General features: G+C 41.9%; 2 protein-coding genes across 3 annotated transcripts; one reads left to right on the forward strand and one right to left on the reverse strand.

Moving 5' to 3' along the window:
• Positions 1-957: 957 nt before the first annotated feature.
• On the forward strand, positions 958-6906 carry ppm1g (protein phosphatase, Mg2+/Mn2+ dependent, 1G). Of its 2 annotated transcripts, none has more exons than XM_064950351.1 (11): positions 958-983; positions 1395-1528; positions 2035-2104; positions 2224-2309; positions 2539-2668; positions 2777-3222; positions 3573-3692; positions 3947-4181; positions 5365-5494; positions 5596-5695; positions 5832-6906. In XM_064950351.1, exons 2-11 carry the CDS (start codon positions 1418-1420, stop codon positions 6018-6020), a joined length of 1617 nt encoding a protein of 538 aa, XP_064806423.1. In that variant the 5' UTR covers positions 958-983; positions 1395-1417; the 3' UTR covers positions 6021-6906. The 2 variants fall into 2 exon arrangements, with proteins under 2 accessions (XP_064806423.1, XP_064806424.1); XM_064950352.1 differs by lacking the exon at positions 958-983 and adding an exon at positions 996-1135.
• LOC135523580 (solute carrier family 2, facilitated glucose transporter member 11-like) lies at positions 6887-25071 on the reverse strand. Its single transcript, XM_064950353.1, has 9 exons — positions 23163-25071; positions 10235-10302; positions 10086-10139; positions 9893-9957; positions 9716-9753; positions 7988-8067; positions 7843-7905; positions 7626-7676; positions 6887-7447 (listed from the first exon to the last, which is right to left on the reverse strand). The coding sequence occupies exons 1-9, from the start codon at positions 24679-24681 to the stop codon at positions 7394-7396; spliced, it is 1992 nt and encodes a 663-aa protein (XP_064806425.1). The 5' UTR covers positions 24682-25071; the 3' UTR covers positions 6887-7393.
• Positions 25072-25179: the final 108 nt, after the last annotated feature.

Raw genomic sequence — 25179 nt, forward strand, 5'->3', positions numbered from 1 at the left:
TGGTCTCAGATTTGATGAACCGGTACCTCTTGCTGTGAGGCAGCAGAAAACAATTGTCTGACGTGGGTGGTTGGTGCCTTTGATGATTTTCCGGCCTTCTTTTCACACCGCCTGATATAGACGTCCTGGGATGTCCGCACAACCCACTGTATTGCCATGCAATCGAGGGTGGTGTTATTTCCATACCAAGCAGTGATGCAGCCAGATCTCACTGGTACAGCTGTCAAACCTTTTCAGGATTTGAGGGCCTATGTCAAACTTTTTCAACCTCCTGAGGGGGAGAAGGCACTGCCTTCTTCACAACTGTGTGTGTGTGTGTGTGTGTGTGTGTGTGTGTGTGTGTGTGTGTGTGTGTGTGTGTGTGTGTGTGTGTGTGTGTGTGTGTGTGTGTGTGTGTGTGTGTGTGTGTGTGTGTGTGTTTGTTCCAGTTTACAGGACAGGACAATCTACCTCAAGAGGAAGGGAGTCTCAAATGTTGTAAAAGTTTAAGGAAAAGCTCCGTATTGGAATAAAACGTACTCAATTTCATTTTTTGCTAAACTTTTTACTTTTTTTGGCAATGATCTTTTTTGAAGTTGCATAGGGGGTTAGAATAGTTACAAAAATAATAACAGCACAGGACAAGATAGTGGCAATACACATCTCCTTTGTTTTCCCCCACCTACTGTTATGTATTCTTGGGTATTTAAAATCTCTTTCGTGTCTACTGATTAAAGAACTAAACATGTTTTTACCGAAATGCTGCCTGTCGCCTTTTTTCATGTTAAAAGGAAAGGAAGTGGAGAAAGGACATAGGGATCCACTCCAACGTTTGTTGGCCACACTAGAATCGGAGACTTTAGCGACACCTTGAGGACGTACTCGTTCTCTGCAACTAAAGTTTTGGCGCCCTTTCTGAACGCCACTGCTCACAAGTAGACATGCGCACTTCTCATTCATCACATCGTTTCCGCTTCCTTTATGTATCCGATTATTTTTGAGAGGTCTGTTGTGTTTGTAGTTACACGTGCTGGTGTTTTCCTGTAAAATGTTAAAATTGGTCGCACTTTTAAGCCTGAAATGTTTTGATATCAAGTATTATCTTCCGGTTAATGGTGTCCCATTTGCCTTTGCTTAAAAAATACATAGTTTACGAGTAAGAACGGTGTCTATGTTCGTTTGTTAGCTTAGCCAACAGTCGCTAGATACCCCATCCAAGCTAGCAATAAACCGGCTAACTAGTCTTTGGCCCTTTATCAAACATATTACATTGTTTATATTCTACTGCATGGTAGAAATGTTTGTACTCTACTGTATGATATAATGAACTGTACGGTGAAGTTGGAGCATCTGTAATTTATTATCGTCATCTTGTTTTTTTCCCTGCTACATCGGATTTTCCAACACCAACGAAGTTAAAACCCATTGTTGGTCCATCATGGGAGCTTACTTGTCGCAACCCAATACAGTGAAGTCCTCTTCCAATGGGGGAAACCAAAATATGAGCTATGGCTTTGCGGCCATGCAGGGCTGGCGTGTCTCAATGGAGGTAAGATGATCTAAACAAATTGCTAGCTGGATTGGATTCCGCAGTCATTCGTTGCCAGTATGGTGTCCAACTAACTAGCTACCAGTTAGCTAGAATGCTAACGAAATGATTTGGTTCAGACAACAAAAAGTAGTGTAAGTTGTCTATAATGTGCTATAGGTTATCAAACATATGGGGCTTGGCTTAGCTATCCAACCATTAAACACGTAGCTTAATAACTACCAACGTCAACACTGGCCAGCTAGCTAAGTTTTATTTGCGCATGAATACTTTTTGTTTGTGGCTAACTATATAGTTTTGTAGTTATCCAACAATGTAGCTAGGTAGCTTTTCTGCATGTATTGATATAAATATGTAAGATGTGCAAGACTGGGCCATTAACAATGTAAATGCATCATTATTCATTTCACATTCAAGTGGCACCGGTCTGATTTCTATGATGTAGCTGTTCTACTGCTCATAGAAATGACATTTCATGAGAGTAACGTTTTTGTTTCTTTCAACAGGATGCTCACAACTGCATTCCAGAACTGGATGATGAAACGGCTATGTTTGCTGTGTATGATGGACATGGAGGTACTGTTCTTTTTATCCTGAATATGAACTGTTGTGCGTACCTTGATTGTATGTTATTTTTGTTAATGTCAGACATTATTAAACAAGTTATTCTAAGTAATCGATACTTGCTTTCTCAGGTGAGGAAGTAGCATTATACTGTTCCAAGTACCTTCCTGAAATCATTAAGGAACAGAAGACTTACAAAGATGGCAAACTGCAAAAGGTGAGTGCAATAATGCTTTTGGGGTATGGAAAGGAATCCTCTTGACATGGACAATTGAACATGGTGCATATATGTAAGAGTGTATATAGAAAGTGTACAATATTTATTGTGTATAATCTCACATTGTTACGTGAGTACAACCAACTTTGGTTCAGTAGCTCTTGTATTTGTTGTCAAAATCTACTCCATAGCAGCATACATTTGTCTTAGGTGGGTGGATGTGTTTCAGGCTTTGGAGGATGCATTTCTGGCCATTGATAGCAGGGTGACCACAGAGGAAGTGATCAAAGAGCTTGTTCAGATAGCTGGCCGCCCACAAGAGGAAGCACCAAATGAAAAAGTGGCTGAAGAAGATGATTGTAAGTACGCTGTAACAGCTGACCACGTTAAATATGTAGTTGTCATTCCTTGTGCTTTATTCAAAACAAATAGTTTGATTCAAACCCATGTGTTCCTTTGTCTGTTAGTGGACAATGAGGAGGCAGAACTTTTGCACGAAGAGGCCACCTTGACCATTGAAGAGTTACTCGTCCGCTATGGACAGAACCTCAATGCGATTAAACACAAGAAGCTCTGTCCGGAGGGCAAAAAAGAGTCTGGGGAAGGTGAACCACATTCCCATGGGGAGAAGGGCATCAACGGAGAAGTGGAGAGTGAGGTAGACAGCAATCGGAAGGCTGATGGTGCTGGAAGTGCAGCTGGTGGTGCGGGATTCTCCAAGCTGCGGGCCAGGAGAGCAGGAGGGGACAGCTCTTCAGTGACAGGAGCAGCAGGGTCCTCTGAAGGAGAAAAGGAAACCGGGCCCTCCTGCTCCTCCTCAGCAGCTCCGGCTCCAGGAGACACCAGCTCAAAGTTCTTTGAGGACAGTGATGAGTCGGGGGAAGAGGAAGACGAGGAGGGTAGCGAAGAGGAGGTGAGGGGGAAGAACTCTCCTTCAGGAGTTAAGTTCCTGTTACTCTAACTCTGGTGCCCCACCCTCTGCCTGAAGAGCTACTGGGTATTTTTTTGCCCAAACACAGTTCTTACACACCTGATTAAGCTTAGAGATCCTGGTGAGGAGCTATTGGGAGAATCAGTTGATAGATTCTGGTTGGAGCAAAAGCCTGCAGAATGACTGTTCTCCAGTAGGAGGGTTGGGCACCTCTGCTGTAACTCACATTTGCTGTTCATAGATTTTCCCCCACTGGATTTTTCAACACAAACTGTTTAAAATATTCTTGGAAAAGAATGCTTTGTGTTAATTATGTAATTACGCTTCTACAGGATGCCAGTGAGGAAGATGAAGGTGAAAACAGTGACGAGGAAGAAGACACTGAAGAGGGGGAGGACTCTGATGAAGAGAATGAGGAGATGTGCTACCCTGGAATGGACGGAAAAGAAGAGGTAGAATACACTCATCTTAATTTTCAACTTAAACCTTGAATGGAGAGCGCTTTCTTAAAAGGATTTCTGAGTAGCCCTGGTTGTTGAAAGGTAATGGGGTGTTTTGTGTCTGAAGTAGTGATTACTTTCTATGCCTCCCTAAATGCAAAATATTATTCTGGGATTAATCTCCTTAGCTGTGTAATGGGTTAATCACAGGCCCTTTAAACTGAAGGTGGCAATTTTCAGATTAACTGTGTGCCCTTTTCCCCCAGCCTGGCGCAGACAGTGGCACGACAGCAGTGGTGGCTCTCATCAGAGGGAAACAGCTGATTGTGGCAAACGCCGGCGACTCCCGCTGTGTGGTGTCTGAGAAGGGCAAGGCCATAGACATGTCCTACGACCACAAGCCAGAGGATGAGCTGGAGCTGGCCAGGATAAAGAATGCTGGTGGAAAGGTCACCATGGACGGTCGCGTCAACGGAGGACTCAACCTCTCCAGGGCCATCGGTAAATCGATCCTTCTGCATTTCCTAGCCCTGGCATTTTGATTTGAATTATCAGGCATTGTTTCAAGAAATATATACCGTAATTTCTGGACTATTAAGCGCACCTGAATATAAGCCTCACCCACTGCATTATTAAAAAATATGTATTTTGTACATAAATAAGCCGCACATGTCTACAAGCCGCAGGTGCCTACCGGTACATTGAAACAAATTAAATTTACACAGCCTTTAAACGAAACACGGCTTGTAACAAAAATAAATAGGCTTTAACGAAACACGGCTTGTAACAAAAATAAATAAAAAATAGCAGTAAACAGTAGCCTACCAAGAAAGTCATTGGTCACTATCTTCCTCCTCCTGTGCACTGAAACCACTGAAGTCATCTCCTTCGGTGTCGGAGTTGAATAGCCTCAGAATCGCTTCATCCGATGTTGGATCGTTTTCATTGTCGCTCTTGTCACTTTCATCTGGAGGCAAATTCCCCGCTGAGCTCATGCTGCCCTATTCAACACGCAGCAGTCCAGCCTTTCGAACCCGTTGATAGTGGATTTGACAATGCTCCACGCTGTCAGGACCCACTGGCAGACTTGACCATAAGTTGCTCTTCGCATGCGACCCGTTTTAGTGAAGGATTTCTCCCCACTTGTCATCCAAGCCTCCCACTGAACACGGAGCGCCACCTTAAATGCACGATTTACACTGATGTCGAGTGGCTGCAAATACTTTGGGCCATCTGCTTTTCTTCTCTCTGAAAGCTTTTGTTGTCTTTTTGCACTGAGTCAGTTCCTCACGCTGCTGTTTCCAACGTCTTATCATCGACTCATTAAGGCCAAGCTCCCGTGCAGCAGCTCTTTTCCAACAGCCAGATCGATCGCCTTCAACTTGAAAGCTGCATCATATGCATTTCTCTGTGTCTTTGCCATGATGAGGGTGACAAAATGACTACCGTAATCAGAATGATGAAAGTTTGAGCGCGCTCGATTTACGTCACATTATGTGACGGTGCTCAGTTTCTTTGGCGGCATGAATCCTGTGAAAGTGGGAAAAATCCATAAATTAGCCGTGTTATTAGATAAACTGCAAGGTTCAAAGCGTGGGAATAAAGTAGCGGCTTATAGTCCGGAAATTACGGTACTTTTGCTGTTGAAGAAAAGACATTAGATTGAAAGGGCCTTTGTTTTCAGGCGATCACTTTTACAAACGAAACAAGGCCCTCGGCCCAGAGGAGCAGATGATCTCCTCAATGCCTGATGTCAAAGAGCTCACCCTCAACCCAGAGCATGACTTCATGATCATTGCATGCGACGGAATCTGGTAGTTTTTTAAAATATTTTTTAAAATTAAGGCCATACTTCAATAATCAATGTGTGAAATGAATCCACAGCTATATTTCCCTTCATTAATGTCATCCACAGGAACGTCATGAGCAGTCAAGAGGTTGTAGACTTTGTCAGTCAGAGAATAAAGCCTAATGCCGATGATGCTGCTAGGCCTTTGTCCTCCATAGTTGAAGAAGTAAGATTATATTTTTTTTATTGTGTTGGGAAACCTCTGATGTACCTGAGATCCACCACTTCCCTGTAATCATGACATTACTCATTCTTTATTTAACAATGAACTAGCGCTCTCAAACTTTATTTTGTCTCCGTAGCTACTTGACCATTGCTTGGCACCTGATACATCTGGAGATGGCACAGGCTGTGACAACATGACCTGCATCATCATCACATTCAGCGCTCACCCTGGCAGCAGCATGGCCGACGGCACCAAGAAGAGAAAGCCTGAAGAGATTGTCCCAGAGAAGAACGGGAATGACAGCAAAAAGTCAAAAAGCGAATAGAACTGCCAACAAGTACTCCAGTCCTTTTCACAAGCCAGAACTTTCCCATCTCTGAAAAGTTTAAAGACCATGGTCTCTGGGATAGGATGAGTTTTAGTTTAATGTCCCGAGACTGAAGAGAAAGTATAAAAGTAAAATGGCCTCTTTGTAATTATTGATTTTGCTTAACTGTCCTACTGGAAACGTGTCCTGTGAATCCTAGTGTACTGTTTTTGTCACCCATGCCCTTTATGTATATAATTTTCAATATTTGTTGATGGACAAAATGCATCTTTGTAATTGTGGATCAATGTGACATTTGGTGCATACTCATTTGACACCATTCTGTAATTACATACAAATACATTTTTATTTTGTGTGACAAGTGACATCTTGTCTACTTTCAAAGGACAATCACTGTTTGCATGAGTCAAATGTCACCCTAGGCAAAGAACACTGAAACTCCTCAACAGTTAATAGATTTGAAACTACTCTATTCACATGACATTTTGTACTCTGTATTTAATTAATACATTTTACATTCCTTGCACTCACATATTCCCAGAACAATTTGCCAACCACCTGAGTTGAGGCCACTATGCTATTTAAATATCTGCCTTTGTCTCATGACTTGGTTTGCGCATAAAGATGGTGGGAACACTGCCTTACATGTAGTTAATTATGTTCCAAATTTAGCAAATGCTTTTGATGGATTTAGTATAACTATTCATGGGACAAAAGCTTGTCATGTATCTTTGTATGCTTGACTTCAATGTTCAGTTAAAAGGTCAACCCAAATATTTTAGTACATTTTATTTTGGTACTTTTTGAGAACATTGAGTTTCACTTGAAAAATCACATGAAGTATTTTTTTCCCCCTAAATCAATAAAGTTGACAAAAACCCTTTTTATTTAGTCAGTAATGGGGATGGAAAGGTTGCACAATCATGTAGCAAAGCACTAAAGCATCATGCCAATCGGTTCATACCGCAAGTGGTTTGGAGCTAGCCTGGGTGGGTACAAGTCTGTGAGATAATTCTACTCCTTGCCACTCCCCTTGTCATATTAGGTGGTGGAATGATCGCACAAACAGACTTGTACAAAGGCTAGTTGGAACTACTGTGCCCAAAATACTAATAAGCCCTTTTTTTGGGGGGGGGGGGGTGAACATTTTATACCAAGTATCTCCAACAGCAAATTGATTTTCTCCACCACTCAAACTCATACATTTTCAAGATATGCTACACTACAGATAACATCAGATAATACAATGTCATAATAGGTATATTAACAAGATTTACCATTACTCTTAAATCTGCTCATATGGCTATGGTAAAATTGACAGTATAAACAAATGGAAAGTACATAAACATGTTGGGCCTAGGTGTTTTGTTCTACCACATAGGGGTTCTGATGAACATCCCCATCCAGCTGTGCGAATCAGCCATCTGAAACAATAATTGCATCTACAATAAACACAATCTGAATGTAACATAGCCAGTAGACTGTGGTACACACCTCTTTGTGCTCGATGAAAGTAAACCCTCATCTTATGTGTAGTAACAGAAAATCTACATTTTTTATTTTCTTCTGCCTATATTTGTCATAAGCAATACTTATGCTTACCTGCATTCTTTTATGAAGAAATCTCAACTGTTGGTTCAGCAACTCTATTTCCTATTAAAATAAAACAGAATTTTGCCGACATATGTATGATGATACTGTAGTTCCAATATTTTACATGAGTCATTTAGCAGACGCTCTTATCCAGAGCAACTTACATTAGTGAGTGCAAACATTTTGATACATTTTTCGTACAACATGATGGATTCTTATGATGTACCTGATAAATTTTCTCATGACGTCTTAATTTAATCTGAGGAAACAGTTCTTCAAGTCTCACTATCTGAAAAAATAAATAATGACAAATCAATGCTTTTTCATCTCTGGATTATGAATATAGAAAGCCCTTGGAAATATTGTCTTACCCTTCTGACAACACCTTGTAGTCTTGTTCGCATACTTTTATTGATTACTGTCATGGCAATGGTCCGTGGTTTTGGAATGACTTAGAATCAACAAATACACCACACAACATCAATCACGCATTCTAACAAGAAGGGAAACATAGATTTTATATACTAGATAATATACAGTGAACTACAAAAGTATTGGGACAGTGACACATTTTTGTTGTTGTTTTGGCTCTGTACTTCAGCACTTTGGATTTGAAATTATGTTAAAGTGCATAAAATCATTAATTTAATTTTCATCCATATCGGGTGAACCGTTTAGAAATTACAGCACTTGTTGTATATAGTCCCCACATTTTAGGGGACCAAAAGTATTGGGACAAATTCACTTACATGTGTATTAAAGTAGTCAAAAGTTTAGTTTGGTCCCATATTCCTAGCATGCAATGATTACATCAAGCTTGTGACTCTACACACTTGTTGGATGCATTTACTGTTTGTTTTGGTTGTCTTTCAGATTATTTTTGTGCGGATAGAAATTAATGTATTGTGTCATTTTGCAGTCACTTTTATTGTAAGTAAGAATATAATGTTTCTAAACACTTCTACATGAATTGTGAATAATGATGAGTGACAAAGTTACAGATGCACAAATATCATACCACGAAGACCTCTCACCATTACAATAAAAGAGGAGGTTAGCGGGGGTATGATAATTGTGCGTTTAACTTTCTCACACATTATTCACAATTCATTGAGGATTAACCGTAATAATAATAATGGTAGCATCCAGATTAATGTATGTAGAAGTGTTTACAAACATTCTTATTTACAATAAAAGTGACTCCAAAATGACACAATACATTATTTACCATTAATTTCTATTGGGTACAAAATCATCTGAAACACAACTAAAACAAACAGCAAATGCATTTAACGAGTTTGTAGAGTCACAAGCTTGACATAATCATTGCATGCTAGGCATATGGGGACCAAATACTAAACTTTTGACTACTTTAATGCATATACACTGAGTGTGTTCTTTCCATGACATAGACTGGCACACAGGTGAATCCAGGTGAAAGCTACAATCCCCTTATTGATATCACGTGTTAAATCCACTTCAATCAGTGTAATTGAATGGGAGCAGACAGATTAAAGAAGGATTTTAAAGCTTTGAGACGACTGAGACATGGATTGTATATATGTGCCATTCAGAGGGTGAACGAGTAAGGGAAAGATTTAAGTGCCTTTGAACGGGGTGCCAGGTGCACCGGTCTGTGTCAAGAATGGCAATGTTGCTGGGTTTTTCACACTCAATAGTTTCCCATGTGTAGCAAGAATGGTCCACCACCAAAAGGACATTCAGCCAACTTGACACAACAATGGGAAGCATTGAAATCAACAATGGCCAGCTTTGCATGTGGAAAGCTTGACACCTTGTAGCGTCCTTGCCCTGACGAATTGAGGCTGTTCCGAGGGCAAAAGATGGGTTGCAACTCAATATTAGGAAGTTGTTCTTAATGTTTTGTACACTCAGTGTATAAGTGAATTTGTCCAAATACCTTTGGTCCCTTAAAATGGGGGACTATGTACAAAAATTTCTGTAGTTTCAGAGTGTCAAGTGCTGGACTACAGAGCCCCAAAACATTTCACTGTCCTAATACTTCTGTAGCTCACCATATATCTGTTATTTAAATTATATTTTAATGTAAAATGTGAGGATATAAGTTAAATGTGTACCATGCTGAAAGACTGTTGCCACTTCCAGCACATATGGCCTATGAATCAAAATATATTGACATTAATGTTATGCACTGATAGAATGAATTACACTTTAATATTTGTAATTTTTACATTAAATATACATTTTAGTAAATGATGGGCTCACAGTAACATACTGAATGTTGCAGTACTTACATGTGCTTGCTGTTCACCGGTATAAAGCTGTTGAATGGAATCAGACAGCCCTTGTGGTTTCTTATCTAGAAATATGCCATCATTTGGTAAGGGATACATTATAATAGTGTCAGTCAGTATACAGTACATGGTACAATAATTTGAGACTGAATTTTAGGAAACAGAACTTTATAAAAAAAGATATATGGCATACCTTAAATGTCTGTGTCACATTAGCAGAATTCAATCCAAACAAATGTGTTATGATCTTGAAGAAGAGAGAGGGCGAAAAAGAGAGAGCTATTAGTATGGGGGAGAAACCTGACCTGACAATTTGGCCTACTGCTGAACCACTCTGCCTACCTGTTTAACTGTCGTGGCCTCCATACCCTTTGGAATGGTGACCTCTTGCAATGCAATGACTCTGTCATCTGGAATAGGAGGAACACATCTAATTTGTAATGAATTCAGCTTTTTATGTGTGCAACTGCAAGAAATAATCACAGATGGTTTATAATGTGAAGCCTTGATAGGGGGCTTCCATTTAATTTCAAGTAGCCTTGCTGGCTATCATTTCTCAGTGAACTGTGCATCAACAAAGATGTAAAATCCACCTGCTTCCCGCTGGTTGAAGTTGGGCTGGAAGAATGTACTACATTTTTATTATACTGAAGAAAAATATAAAAGCAACATGTAAAGTGTTGGTTCCATGTTTCATGAACTAAAATAAAAGATCCCAGAAATTATATACACAAAAAACATATTTCTCTAAAAAAATGTAGCACACATTTGTTTATATCCCTATTAGTGAGCATTTCTCATTTACCACCTGACAGGTGTGGCATATCAAGAAACGGATTAAACAGCTTGATCAGTACACAGGTGCACCTTGTGCTGGGAACAATAAAAGGCCACTCTAAAATGTGCAGTTTTGTTAAATAACACAAGGCCACAGATGTATCAAGTTGAGGGAGAGTGCATCTGGCATGCTGACTGCAGGAATGTCTAGCAGAGCTGCTGCCATAGAATTTAACATTACTTTCTCTACCATAAGCCACCTCCAACATCTTTTTGAGAATTTGGCAGGAGTCCAAGCGGCCTTACAAGCGCAGATCATGTGTAACCATTGTCTGAGACCAGCCACCTGGACAACTGATAAAACTGTGTTTGCACAACCGAATTTCTGCACAAACTGTCAGAAACCGTCACAGGGAAGCAGATGGCAAACAGTGTGTATGGCGTTGTGTGGGCGTGCAGTTTGCTTAACATTGTAAACAGAGTGGTGTCGGTGGGGTTACAGTATGGGCAGGCATAAGCTACGGGCAAAGAACACAATTGCATTTTATCGATGTCAATTTGAATGCACAGATCCTTATAGGCCCATTGTCGTGCCATTCACCTGTTTCAGCGTGATAATGCTGAAGGATCAAGCCGCAAGGATCTGTTACAAAATTCTTGAAAGTTGAAAATGTCAAAGTTCTTCCATGGCCTGGATACTCACCAGACATGTCACCCAATGCGCTTGTTTGGAATGCTCTGGAGCGACATGTACTACAGTATGTTCCAGTTCCCGCCAACATCCAGAAACTTTGCACAACCTTTGAAGACGTGTCGAACAACATACACAGGCCACAATCAACAGCCGGGATCAACTCTATGTTAAGGAGATGTGTCACGCTGCATGAGGCAAATGGTGGACACACCAGATACGGACTGTTTTTCTGATCCACGCTCCTACCTTTTTTAAAGGTATCTGTGAGCAACATATTTGTATATACCCGTATTCCCAGTCATGAAATCCATAGATTTGGGCCTAGTTTATTTATTTAAATTGACTTATGTCCTTATAAACTGTAACTCAGTCAAATCTTTAAAATTGTTGCGTGCTGCGTATATATTTTTGTTACGTGTAAATATTTAGGGCTGCCGTTTTGATCTTGATAAGGGGGTAGCTAGATTTGTATGTTATTTCAGATGCAACCCACGACTAGCACGAGCTAAAATGTAACCCAGAGACTGTTTATATGGAAACCAGTGTAAACACAGCGTCAGGGAGCACCAATAAATCACATTTATTTATAAAGCCCTTCTTACATCAGCTGATATCTCAAAGTGCTGTACAGAAACCCAGCCTAAAACCCCCAAACAGCAAGCAATGCAGGTGTAGAAGCAAAATAAATCAAAAGAAACCTAACGTTTACGCAACTCCAACCAAAAGGATGAATTAAAAAAAATAGACCAACCGTTTTTATCAAGTCTCCTCAGTGCAATCCAAGCTTTTGATAAACTTTGAGAATTATCACGACGAATATTTGTCATTTTATCAACGCAGCGCCGGCCAAATCAAGCTTGAAGGAAGCCCCGTTTTTAAATGTATTTATACATTAATGTCTTGCAAGCCCGTGTTTTGATAATGATGATTTGTCGCCACAGATAGTATGTTTTTGTTTCTAGCGTTATGGCTAGAAGGATTTGGCCTACAGCTTCATCTAGTGGTCGCGTCGGGGACAACACTTGACTGCAATTTTGAGGCGAAATCTCACCCTAACTCTTTTCCTAACATTAACGTAATTCTTCTAACCTACTACGTAAATTCACTTCACCTGTTACGTAAACAAACCCTCTCTCGCGACAAATCGTCTGTCATTTCCGCAGTGGGTTGGCTCTGAACCTTTGAACTACCAGCCTCTAAGATGCCAGCAAGCTTGCGCAAGAACAAAAAAGTCGTGCGATGAAGATGTAATAATACAAAAAGTACAATGGTCGAAATTCGTAACAATTTACTACAAAATGTTAACATACATAGAATATTGTTTAACAACATTCAAATAAGGAAAATAATTAGCCTTAATCCAATTTGTAAGTCGCTCTGGATAAGAGCGTCTGCTAAATGACTTAAATGTAAATGTAAATGTTAATACCACAAATAATATGACGTAATTGACAATTATTAACAGCATCAAGATGAATGACTACTAGATATTAGGAATCAAATGTATTTGTCACATGCGCCTAAATGCTTACTTACAAGCCCTTAACTAACAATGCAGTTTTAACAAAAATAAGAAATAAAGTAACAAATAATTAAAGAGCAGCAGTAAAATAACAATAGCGAGGCTATATACAGGGGATACAAATTCAATGTGCGGGGCCACCGGTTAGTTGAGGTAATTGAGGTCATATTTACACTACCGTTCAAAAGTTTGGGGTCACTGAGAAATGTCCTTGTTTTTGGAATAAAAGCACACTTGTTGTCCATTAAAATAACATAAAATTGATCAGAAGCACACTCTTCTAGGCAGAGTTGCAAAGAAAAAGCCATATCTTAGACTGGCCAATAAAAATAAAAGATTAAGATGGGCAAAAGAACACAGACACTGGACAGAGGAGCTCTGTCTAGAAGCGGGTACTATTTAATGAAGCTGCCAGTTAAGGACTTGTGAGGTGTCTGTTTCACAAACTAGACACTCTAATGTACTTATCCTCTTGCTCAGTTGTGCACCGGGGCCTCCCACTCCTCTTTCTTTTCTGGTGAGAGACAGTGTTTGCTGTTCTGTGAAGGGAGTAGTACACAGAGTTGTACAAGATCTAACGTGTCTTGGCAGTATCTTGCATGGAATAGCCTTCATTTCGCAGAACAAGAAAATACTGACTCATTTCAGAAGAAATGCCTGTAATCAAACTCACAAATGCTTATGCTCCAGATACTCAACTAGTCTAAAGAGGGCCAGCTTTATTGCTTCTTAAATCAGTTTTCAGCTGTACTAACATAATTGCAAAAGGGTTTTCTAATGATCAATTAGCCTTTTAAAATGATAAAATTGGATTAGCTAACACAATGTGCCATTGGAACACAGGAGTTATGGTTGCTGATAAATGGGCCTCTGTACGCATATGTAGATATTCCATTTTTTTTTTTTTTTTTTTTTTTTTAATCTGCCGTTTTGAGCTACAATAGTCATTTACAACATTAACAATGTCTACACTGTATTCTTGATGAATTTTATGTTATTTTAATGGACAAAAAAAATAATTTTCCTTCAAAACAAGGACATTTCTAAGTGACCCCAAACTTTTGAACGGTAGTGTACATATGCGTAGAGTTATTAAAGTGACCTATGCATAGATAATAACAGATAGTTGCAGCAGCGTAAAATGGAGTGGGGGGAGGGGGGGGGGGGAATGCAAGTAGTCTGAGTAGCCATTTGATTAGATGTACAGCTTGGGGGTAGAAGCTGTTTAGAAGCCTCTTCAACCTAGACTTGGTACTCCGGTACCGCTTGCCGTGTGGTAGCATAGAGAACAGTCTATGACTAGGGTGTCTGAACATTTTTAGGGCCTTCCTCTGACACCGCCTGGTATAGAGGACCTGGATGGCAGAAAGTTTGGCCCCAGTGATGTACTGGTCCATACGCACTACCCTCTGTAGTGCCTTGCTGTCAGAGGCTTAGCAGTTGCAATACCAGGCAGTGATGCAACCAGTGCTCTCGATGGTGCAGCTGAAGAACCTTTTGAGGATCTGAGGACCCATGACAAATCTTTTGAGTCTCCTGATGGGGAATAGGTTTTGTCGTGCTCTCTTCACGACTGTCTTGGTGTGCTTGGACCATGTTAGTTTGTTGGTGATGTGGACACCAAGGAACTTGAAGCTCTCACCCTGCTCCACTACAGCCCTGTCGATGAGAATGGGGGTGTGCTCGTTCCTCCTTTTCCTGTAGTCCACAATCATCTCCTTTGTCTTGATCACTTTGGGATAGTTGTTGTTGTCCTGGCACCACATTTTAAAAAAACTTTTTTTTAACCTTTATTTTACTAGGTCAGTTAAGAACAAATTCTTATTTTCAATGACGGCCAAGGAACAGTGGGTTAACTGCCTGTTCAGGGGCAGAACGACAGATTTTGTACCTTGTCAGCTCAGGGATTTGAACTTGCAACCTTTTGGTTACTAGTCCAATGCTCTAACCACTAGGCTACACTGCCGACATGGCCAGGTCTCTGACCTCCTACCTATATGCTATCTCGTTGTTGGTGATCAGGCCTACTACTGTTGTGTCATCAGCAAACTTAATGGTGTTGGAGTCGTGCCTAGCCATGCAGTCATGAGTGAACTAGTAGTACAGAAGGGGACTGAGAACGCACCCCTGAGGGGTCCCCGTGGATCAGCGTGGCGGATGTGTTGTTACCTATCCTTACCACCTGGGGGCGGCCCGTCAGGAAGTCCAGGATCCAGTTCCAGATGGTGTTTATTCCCAGGGTCCTTAACTTAGTGATGAGCTTTGAGGGCACTATGGTGTTGAACACTGAGCTGTAGTCAATGAATAGCATTCTCGCATAGGTGTTCCTTTTGTTCAGGTGTGAAAGGGCAGTGTGGAGTGCAATAGAGATTGCATCATCTGTGGATCTGTTGGGGCGGTATGCAAATTGGAGTGGGTCTCGGGTTTCTAGGATAATGGTGTTGATGTGAGCCATGACCAGCCTTTCAAAGAACTTCATGGCTACAGACGTGAGTGCTACGGGTAGGGCACAGGGACTATGGTGGTCTGCTTGAAACATGTTGGTATTACAGACTCAGTCAGGGAGAGGTTGAAAATGTCAGTGAAGACACTTGCCAGTTGGTCAGCGCATGCTCGGAGTACACATCCTGGTAATCCTTCTGGCTATGCTGCCTTGTGAATGTTGACCTGTTTAAAGGTCTTACTCACAACGGCTGCGGAGAGCGTGATCACACAGTCATCCGGAATAGCCGGTGCTCTCATGCATGTTTCAGTGTTTCTTGCCTCGAAGCGAGCATATAAGTAATTAATCTCGTCTGGTAGGCTTGTGTCACTTGGCAGCTCTCGGATGTTCATCCCTTTGTCGTCCGTAATAGTTTGCAAGCCCTGCCACATCCGATGAGCGTCGGAGCCAGCGTATGATGATTCGATCTTAGTCCTGTATTGACGCTTTGCCTGTTTGATGGTTCGTCGGAGGGAATCGCGGGATTTCTTAGAGTCTCGCTCCTTGAAAGCGGCAGCTCTACTCTTTAGCTCAGTGAGGCTGTTGCCTGTAATCCATGGCTTCTGGTTGGGGTATGTACGTACAGTCATTGTGGGGACTACGTCATCAATGCACTTATTGAGAAAGCCAGTGACTGATGTGGTGTACTCCTCAATGCCATCGGAAGAACCCCAAACATATTCCAGTCTGTGCTAGCAAAACAGTTCTGTAGCTTAGCATCCTGTTCATCTGACCACTTTTTTATTCCTGCTTCCTGCTTTAATTTTTGCTTGTTAGCAGGAATCAGGAGGATAGAAGTATGGTCAGATTTGCCAAATGGGTGAGGGATAGCTTTGTATGCAGAGTAAAGGTGGTCTAGTGTTTTCTTTTCACTCTGGTTGCACATTTAACATGCTGATAGCAATGAGGTAAAATGGATTTCAGTTCCCTGCATTAAAGCGCCACTTCTGGATGAGTGTTTTTCAGAGGCTGCTGTTCTATCCTGCCGATGCAGTGTATAACCCGCCAGCTCTATGTTCTTCATGTTGTTGTTCAGCCACGACTCGTGAAACATCATGAAAAACAGTAATAATGATAAAAGTAATACAAATAAAATGTATTTATAATACTACTAAATTGTTTTTTGTAATTATAATCAACTTGAGCAAATACTTTAAAAGACCAGTGTTTCAACCATTCATATTGCACTGTAAAATGTACTGTAAAATTTTTCTCAGTAGCACCTTTAGCATTCAAACCACAGAGTTTTTAGGCAGGCTGCTGCTGCCACAGTCCAGGTCTGGATGAAGCACAGGAGCCATGAGTTGGTGTCCCGAGAAGCAGCCCATCTCAGAACTGTGGTCCCGGGGAGAGGAGAGCAGTGAGGGGGGTTCCTCTGGTGGGTTTCTTCTTTCTGCTACTACTGCATTTCCTGCTGCTTCCTCTGTTGTTGTTGCCTGGAGTCAGCATTTGCCTGGAGCGTGAAAGACGGCGAGAAGAGATTAGTATCAGGAGGGAGACTGCGATATATGGAGAAAGAAAGAGGCAGAAGGGAGAGGGAGGAAATTAAGTTATCCAGATAAATAAAAAGAGATGGAGAGGAAGAGACTGATGATGTCAGACACGGGGAAAAAAGAGAGGAAAGATTCAGACAAAGAAAACGTGAGAAAGCAAAATATGAGGTCTGGCTTAGCATGCAGTCTATCTGTGAGAGGATCCACTTACTCAGTGTGTGTTTGTGTTCTACGTTGCATCTGTCCGCCCTGCTCTGCTCCCAGTTAAAGTGAACCACACACACCCAGGAAGGCCAGCCCACTCAAATACCTCTCCATCACGGTTGACAACTCTATGGTGTCCCCCTCCCAGAGTGCAAAGAACCTCAGCGTGAACCTGAACAACACCCTGTTGTTTTCTGCAAACATCCAAGCAGTGACTCTCTCCTGCAGGTTCATGCCCTACAACATCCGTAGAAAATTCTTTCCTCACACAGGAAGCGGCACAGGTCCTAATCCAGGTACTTGTCATCTCCCATCTAGACAACTGCAACTCTGCTGGCTGGGTTCACTGGTTGTGCCATCAAACCCTTGCAACTTATTCAGAACGCCGCAGCCAGCCCGCCTGATGTTGAACCTTCCCAAGTTATCCCATGTCACCCAGCTCCTCTGCACTTTCCACTGGCTCTCAGTGGAAGCTCGCATCCACTTCAAGACCCTGGTGCTTGACTATGGAGCAGCAAGGGGAACTGCCCCCTCCCTACCTTCAGGCAGTGGTCGAAAAAGTACCCAATTGTTATACTTGAGTAAAAGTAAAGATACCTCAGAAAATGACAAGTAAAAGTGAGTCACCCATTAAAATACTACTTGAGTAAAAGTATTTGGTTTGAAATATACTTAAGTACCAAAAGTAAATGTCATTGCTAAAATATACTTAAGTATCAATAGTAAAAGCATGAATAATTAAACAGTCCCTTATATTAAGCAAACCAGACGGCGCAATTGTTTTTTTTACAGAAAGCCAGAGGCACACTCCAACACTCAGACATAATTTACAAACTAAGCATTTGTGTTTAGTGAGTCTGCCAGATCAGAGGCAGAAGGGATGTTCTCTTGATAAGTGTGTGAATTGGACCATTTTCTGTCCTGCTAAACACTCAAAATAATAAAAGTACAAAGTACATTATTTTCTTTAGGAACATAGCAAATTAAAAGTTGTCAAAAAATATAAATAGTGAAGTACAGATACTCCAAAACACAATGTAAGTAGTACTTTAAAGTATTTTTACTTAAGTACTTTACAACACTGCCTTGAGGCTATGCTCAAACCCTACACCCCAAGCCACTTCTATTTTCTTGGCCGGGTCAGCTCCTGCTCGTCCCAGTCAAAGTTCGTCTCTGTCCTGGCACCCCAATATTGGAATGAGCTTCCCCCGGACGTTAGTACGGCTGAGTCCCTTGACCATCTTCCAAAAACGTCTGAAAACCTACCTCTTCAAAGAATCTTCATTACATCCCACAGCGACAAAAAAAATTAAAAACACTTGCCTTTTCCTGATTACTTTGAGAAAGATGTACTTACTACAACTGTGATGTGGCTGTCTCACCTATCTATCTTAAGATGATTGTGCTAATAACTATGTTGTTCTTGATAAGAGCACCTTGCTAAATTACAAAAATGTAAACATTTATAAATGTACATGTCTATGGAGTGTAGGCACCTGAGCTGATTGCCTTATTGAAAAATTATTGTAACAGTTCTTCTCAAGACATTAGATTTGAATTAGGATAGATTTCTTGCATTTTAAAATATTATCTTCATTACAGAAATGGTAGAGTACAGCATGCAGTATTTTATAGGTTATATACAGTACCAGTCAAAAGTCTGGACACACCTACTCATTCAAGGGTTTTTCATTATTTTCTACATTGTAGAATAATAGTGAAGACATCAACACTATGAAATAACACATTTGGAATCATGTTGTAAAAAAAAAAGAAAAAAAGAGCAACAAATCAAAATATTTGAAGATGCCACCCTTTGCCTTGATGGCAGCTTTGCACAATTTTGGCATTCTCTCAATCAGCTTCACCTGGAATGCTTTTCCAACAGTCTTGAAGGAGTTCCCACATATGGTGAGCACTTGTTGGCTGCTTTTCCTTCACTCTGCGGTCTAACTCATCCCAAACCCAACTGGGTTGAGGTTGGGTAATGGTGGAGGCCAGGTCATCTGATGCAGCACTCCATCACTCGCCTTCTTGGTCAAATAGCCCTGACACAGCCTGGGAGGTGTGTTTTGGGTCATTGTCCGGTTGGAAAACAAATGATTATCCCACTAAGTGCAAACCAGATGGGATGGTGTATCGCTGCAGGATGCTGTGGTAGCCATGCTAGTTAAGTGTGCCTTGAATTCTAAATAAAATCAGTGTCACCAGCAAAGCACCCCCACACCAGCACACCTCCTCCTCCATGCTTCACAGTGGGAACCACACATGCGAAGATCATCCGTTCACCTTCTGTGCGTCTCACAAAGACACTGCGGTTGGAACCAGAAATCTCACACTTGGACAGATTTCCACCAGTCTAATGTCCATTGCTCGTGTTTCTTGGCCCAAGCAAGTCTCTTCTTATTGGTGTCCTTTAGTAGTACTTTCTTTGCAGCAATTTGACCATGTTGAGATGCATCTGTTTCTTGAACTCTATGAAGCATTTATTTGGCCTGCAATCTGAGATGCTGTTAACTGTAATGAACTTATTATCTGCAGCAGAGGTAACTCTAGGTCTTCCTTTCCTGTGGCAGGCCTCATGAGGGCCAGTTTCATCATAGTGCTTGATGGTTTTTGTGATTGCACGAGAAGAAACTTTCAAAGTTCTTGACATTTTCTGGAATGACTGACCTTCATGTCTTAAAGTAATGAACTGTAATTTCTCTTTGCTTATTTGAGCTGTTCTTGCCATAATATGGACTTGGTCTTTTACCAAATAGGGCTATCTTCTGTATACCTCCCCTACCTTGTCACAACACAACTGATTGCCTCAAACGCATAAAGGAGGAAAGAAATTCCACAAATTAAGCCACACCTGTTCATTAAAATGCATTCCAGGTGACTACCTCATGAAGCTGGTTGAGAGAATGCCAAGAGTGCGGAAAACTGTCATCAAGGCAAATGGTGGATACTTGGAAGAATCTCATATATTTTGATTTGTTTAACACTTTTTTGGTTACTACAGGATTCCATGTGTTATTTCATAGTTTTGATGTCTTCACTATTATTCTACAAAGTAGAAAATAGTAAAAATAAAGAAAAACCCTGGAATGACTGGATGTGTCCAAACTTTTGACTGGTACTGTATCTATATTATATAGTTGTTTCATGACAGAAAAAGATTGCTGGATTGACATCAGCACTTGTTTCAGTCTAACACTCAAATACATACAAAGCAAGAATTGCAAATAATGGCTTCATAGAGTTTATTTGTCATGCTTGAAAGTGCATAGATAACCTTTGGGTACCCAAGAGTAACCAAGGGTAGGGTGGACCTGATACTGAAGGTACATACATGAAACCCTGAAACAAAGGATTTACTCAGCGCAATGATGCCACTTAATGGACATTCTGGATAGTAATTTAAATAGTAACATTATAGCCTATATTATGTGTTTTAAGTGTTTGTGTTGTGGCATAAAGAGTGAAAATAGCTGGTGATTTCCTGATCAAACAGACAAAATAGGATGAAAATACATAATCCAACACTCCTTTTGGTGATAAATAAAACATGCATTATATACTGTAAACATACTGCAACAATCAATATCAATTAAGGTTTGGCATTTACAGCAAAATAGGTTGAGCTTACAACATTCTAAATTGTACATAACTGTAGAGACTGGACTTGATGAGTAGTACAGTACTGATATTCAAGTATAAACAGACAATGCCCTTTCCCCATATCACACATGCATGGAAGGAACATATCTGACTCAAACTGCACCATAATTACATCAGTCTAAACATAATGGAGGTAATGGAGTTTTGATAAAGAAATCATAGCAATAATATAGTGCAAAATCATTATTCAAAATCATTCATTATAGGGCTGACCCCCATTTAGTCGACTGGTCAATTAATTGACCGATAAGCTGTTGGTCGACCGAGATCTCTTTAGTCAAGCAGTAGCAATTATTGTAATTTTTTTCATGGTGCACAAGACCTGTCTGATTCACGGCTGTCTCAGTGGACTAATCCATTGCAGAGGCCAAGGGGAGGGCACAATCCATCACTCGAAGACGTGATACTGAAATTTTATATGGTTATATTAGGTAAAAATAATGGTGCAACATTAATGAATCAAATATTAATTTAGGACAAATTAGTTTTCTCCCGCATTGGATACGGTCATGCGGTTCTGAAACAATCTTCAGTGCGCCATAAAATTGCTGCCTTTCCCTATGTTGCTATGTGCATAACAGCAAAGTTAACCAGCATATTGGGATTGAGAAAAATGCGGTGGAGGCAGCAGCAGAGACGGGGAAACAGCCCTTACCTTAGCCTAATTGTCTAAGAAAATTGAGGAGCGAGGAAACCACAATTTAATTATGTCTATAATGAATAGCCTAACTGTTAAATGTGCCTGGCTTTATAAATCATCCATATACATCTACAGAAATAAGACAGATATTGCTTCTGTTACCTGTTTGAGTGTTTCTTTAACAGCCTACTAATTCCATGAGCACCAAGCCTCATGCAACGGCAATATGGCGGCTAAAGCAATTTCACAGATTTGTCTGTTTTTATTCATTATAATAATGAGTAATGTCGTAATCATTAGTAGGCTTTGTATTTTAACCTTGTATAACCACCATCGAGGTGTAGGCCTAAGAGCACGTCCTGTTTAGTCTTAATACCATAACTTACTTAGGCCTATATTTCTTTATATAGGCTACTGTATCAATCAATCATTCAATCCTTCGTTCGTTCATGCCGTCACAAAGCATACAAGACAAACATGCTTTGAAATGCAATCAAGCATTTTTGTTTTACAATTAAATAACGGAAGCTTTGAATAATTTACCGAATCAATAAATAAACCGCAATTCATGAATGCATGCAACTGTTTTTAATCTGATGTAATAAAGGCTTTATATATTTGTTTTTTTCATTAGTACAGACTCTGGTACACTTATTTATTTAGTGTTGTTTAGACTGTTCCAAATGGTTATAAAAAATGATATTGTAATCTAAGAGCAACTGCTTTGTACACGATACTCACAACGCTTGCGCCTATACCCAAATATTTTTAATCTCCAGTAGTTTCCACAACTAAGTCAAATGTCTTCGACAGATCTGACTTCCCCTTTCCCTCTTGAGCAACCAGTAAATATTCGCCCATTTTGAGTTTCTTTTTCCATGTCCTCCGCATCCATTTTGCTAGTTGACATTATGGGTTTGGAGTTTGTTATAAGCAATTTATTGATGTGATTATGATAGGCTATAGGCCCTATTGATCACATGCATGCGATGCTTACATGTTTCATGTAAAGAGAGCAAGGGTTGAGGGAATAGGGAATATTTTTTGTAAACAAATGAGGGATTTTGATAACATAACTTTTCAGTCAGAAACAAGTAAGAAACTAAATGGCTGAAATGATGTTGCAGTTTCAGCACGGACAGTGCAATAACTTTAAACATTTTGATTGGTCGAAAGAACATGAAGACTCTCGGTCGACCAAGATTTTATTTTTAGTCGGGGACAGCCTTAATTTGTCATTATAACAGCAGTCTTGATTACAGTGAGTTCATAAAGAGGTATAGGCTATTTGGTTTAGGGACCAAGGCACCACATTCATACACCATAATTAAATATAATTCATATAATACCCCACCGTCAGACCCCCCGACTGTTCCCCCAGGCTCTGGGTCTAGGCGGTGAGAGAGAGGCTCTGGGTCTAGGTGGTGAGAGAGAGATGCTCTGGGTCTAGGAGATGAGAGAGGGGCTCTGGGTTTACGGTGGTGAGAGAGAGGCTCTGGGTCTAGGGCAGTGAGAGAGAGAGGCTCTGGGTCTAGGGCAGTGAGAGAGAGAGGCTCTGGGTCTAGGGCAGTGAGAGAGAAAGGCTCTGGGTCTAGGGTGGTGAGAGAGAGGCTCTGGGTCTAGGGCCGTGAGAGAGAGGGGCCCTGGGTTAGGGCTGTGAGAGAGAGGGGCTCTGGGTCTAGGGCTGTGAGAGAGAGAGGCTCTGGGTCTAGGGCTGTGAGAGAGAGAGGCTCTGGGTCTAGGAGATGAGAGAGCGGCTCTGGGTCTATGGTGGTGAGAGAGAGAGCTTTACCCAGCTGATATTGCTCCTTAATGGGCTCGGGCCCCTGCTTCTCTGGGCCCTTCTTCAAAAGACTCCTCCTATCAAACTCTGCTGTGATCTCAGCCAGTGTCCTGCCCTTGGTCTCGGGCAGAGTGAGGCCCACAAACAAAGAGGTCGCCACACAGACGCAACAGAACGGGATGAAGCAGAGCGAATTGAGATAACTCACTATGAACGGAAAAGCCATGCCTACTATCAAGAGGTTGATCCACATGAGGGACCCAGCCACCATGTAGGCCGCAGGCCGAGCCGTCTGGTCAAAGATCTCAGCAGGCAAGATTCCCGTAACCCCGGCAGGGCCCATACCGAAGCTGAGGATATAGCAGAACACACAGGCCATGCTGAGATAGGGCATCCCTGGGACAGAGTAGCCCTGGAGGGACAGGGCCAGGGTGAAGACCAGCGCCCAGACCGCCATCAGGGCGTATCCGCCACTGAGGAGCATCCTGCGGCCCACACGCTCAACCAGCAGGTTACACACGACGGCAGCAGTGAACTCGCAGGCCCCAGTGCCGATAGAAACATACTGGACCTTCTCCACAGGGATCCCTGCTGCTAGGAAGATGTACGAGGCATAGAAGTAGATGGAGTCATTACCACATAGCATCATGGCACTGCTAGCAGCCATCACAGTGCGTAGCTGGGGGTGGAGGGAGCGGTTGGAGAACAGGTCCCAGGGAGTCTGACTCTTGGCCGTGGCCCCACCGGCGTCAGCCTGCTCCTGCAGCATCTCCTCCATCTCCAGGCTGAAGTCAGCCCCGCCGCGGAACCTACCCAGAGCCCGGGCGCACGCCTCCTTGTTCCCCCGGTCCATGAGCAGGTAGCGGGGGCTCTCAGGGAACCAGGGCAGGGTGAGTAGCTGGAGGAGGCCTGGGAGGGCATTGCTGGCCAGGAGGTAGGGCCAGAGGGGCTCGGTACCCAACAGCTCCGTTAGACCCACCACCTGGCCCAGGAAGATCCCAAATGCAGTGAACACGGCCGAGGAGAAGGCCACAGCGCCACGCAGGTGTTTGGGGGCGCTCTCTACGAAATACATGGGCTGGACGTTCATGCTCACTCCAGCGTTGACCCCCACTAGCAGACGGGCAAAAATAATCATCTCAACTGACCTCGCCGCCCTGCTGGTAAGGGCGAGGACTGCACCGAGGAACAAGAAAGAGTTATTGAGAAGTAGTGAGTTCTTCCTGCCACAACGGACAGCCATGGGTCCTGCCAGAAGAGCCCCGGTCAGGCCACCCAGGGAGAAGGCAGACACGATCACGGTCCACAGCAGGGTCACCTGGGAGGTGTCTAGACCGGTTCCCCAGCGCTCCCAGTATGTGTCATTGATGAACCTCTGGATGTGGTTGGTGGGGGCGTTGATGATGGAGAGGTTGTAGCCATACTGGAAGGTGCCACCGATGGCAGCGGAGCACACCGCCAAGGTGAGGGTTCTGGAATTGCCTGCAGGCCTATCGGTCTCTGTGTCATCATCCTCTCTAACATTCATTTGCAAGATTTGAGACTGTTGATTCTAATAATAATTTATTCCTTAAGAGGACAGATGCATCAGGCTCAGAGCTTACTGAACACTGGTTTGACAGCAGCTGTGTTTTCGAGACACACAGTAAATAAAGTAATGTATGTGCCAGAATGGCCGATGGTAGGCCAATATTTCACCTGTTTCTGTAGCGTGAGGGAGCTTGTCTTGATAGCTGCTGGACAGGACGCTAAATTCTATGCCCCAACGTAACTCAACCGTTGGAAAAATAAGAATTAGGGAGGGAGTCTTACCATATTGATGGAACAGAGAAACAAATCTGGCACAGACCAACATGTATATTGAAAGAAAGCGTATTTCTGATTCGGGATGACGCTAGCTACCAGTGTCCCCTTGATGTTGAAGGATATAGCAAATACGGGTACCTCGATGAATCGGAAATTCAGAATACGTGTTTGCCAATCCAAAACGCAGAATACTTTGGTGGGCGTGTTCCTTTCTTGTGAC

The sequence above is a fragment of the Oncorhynchus masou genome, chromosome 31 (genome assembly GCF_036934945.1).
Source record: "Oncorhynchus masou masou isolate Uvic2021 chromosome 31, UVic_Omas_1.1, whole genome shotgun sequence".
In the NCBI taxonomy this organism is placed as follows: Eukaryota; Metazoa; Chordata; class Actinopteri; order Salmoniformes; family Salmonidae; genus Oncorhynchus; species Oncorhynchus masou.

Coding starts and splice junctions, on each gene's coding strand:
- ppm1g (XM_064950351.1), top strand. CDS start 1,418: ATGGGAGCTTACTTGTCGCAACCCAATACAGTGAAGTCCTCTTCCAAT. Junction 1,529..2,034: donor GCTGGCGTGTCTCAATGGAG/GTAAGATGATCT, acceptor TTCTTTCAACAG/GATGCTCACAACTGCATTCC. Junction 2,310..2,538: donor AAGATGGCAAACTGCAAAAG/GTGAGTGCAATA, acceptor GATGTGTTTCAG/GCTTTGGAGGATGCATTTCT.
- LOC135523580 (XM_064950353.1), bottom strand. CDS start 24,681: ATGAATGTTAGAGAGGATGATGACACAGAGACCGATAGGCCTGCAGGC. Junction 10,303..23,162: donor TAAGGAGCAATATCAGCTGG/GTAAAGCTCTCT, acceptor CTCCTATTCCAG/ATGACAGAGTCATTGCATTG. Junction 9,958..10,085: donor ATGTGACACAGACATTTAAG/GTATGCCATATA, acceptor GCATATTTCTAG/ATAAGAAACCACAAGGGCTG.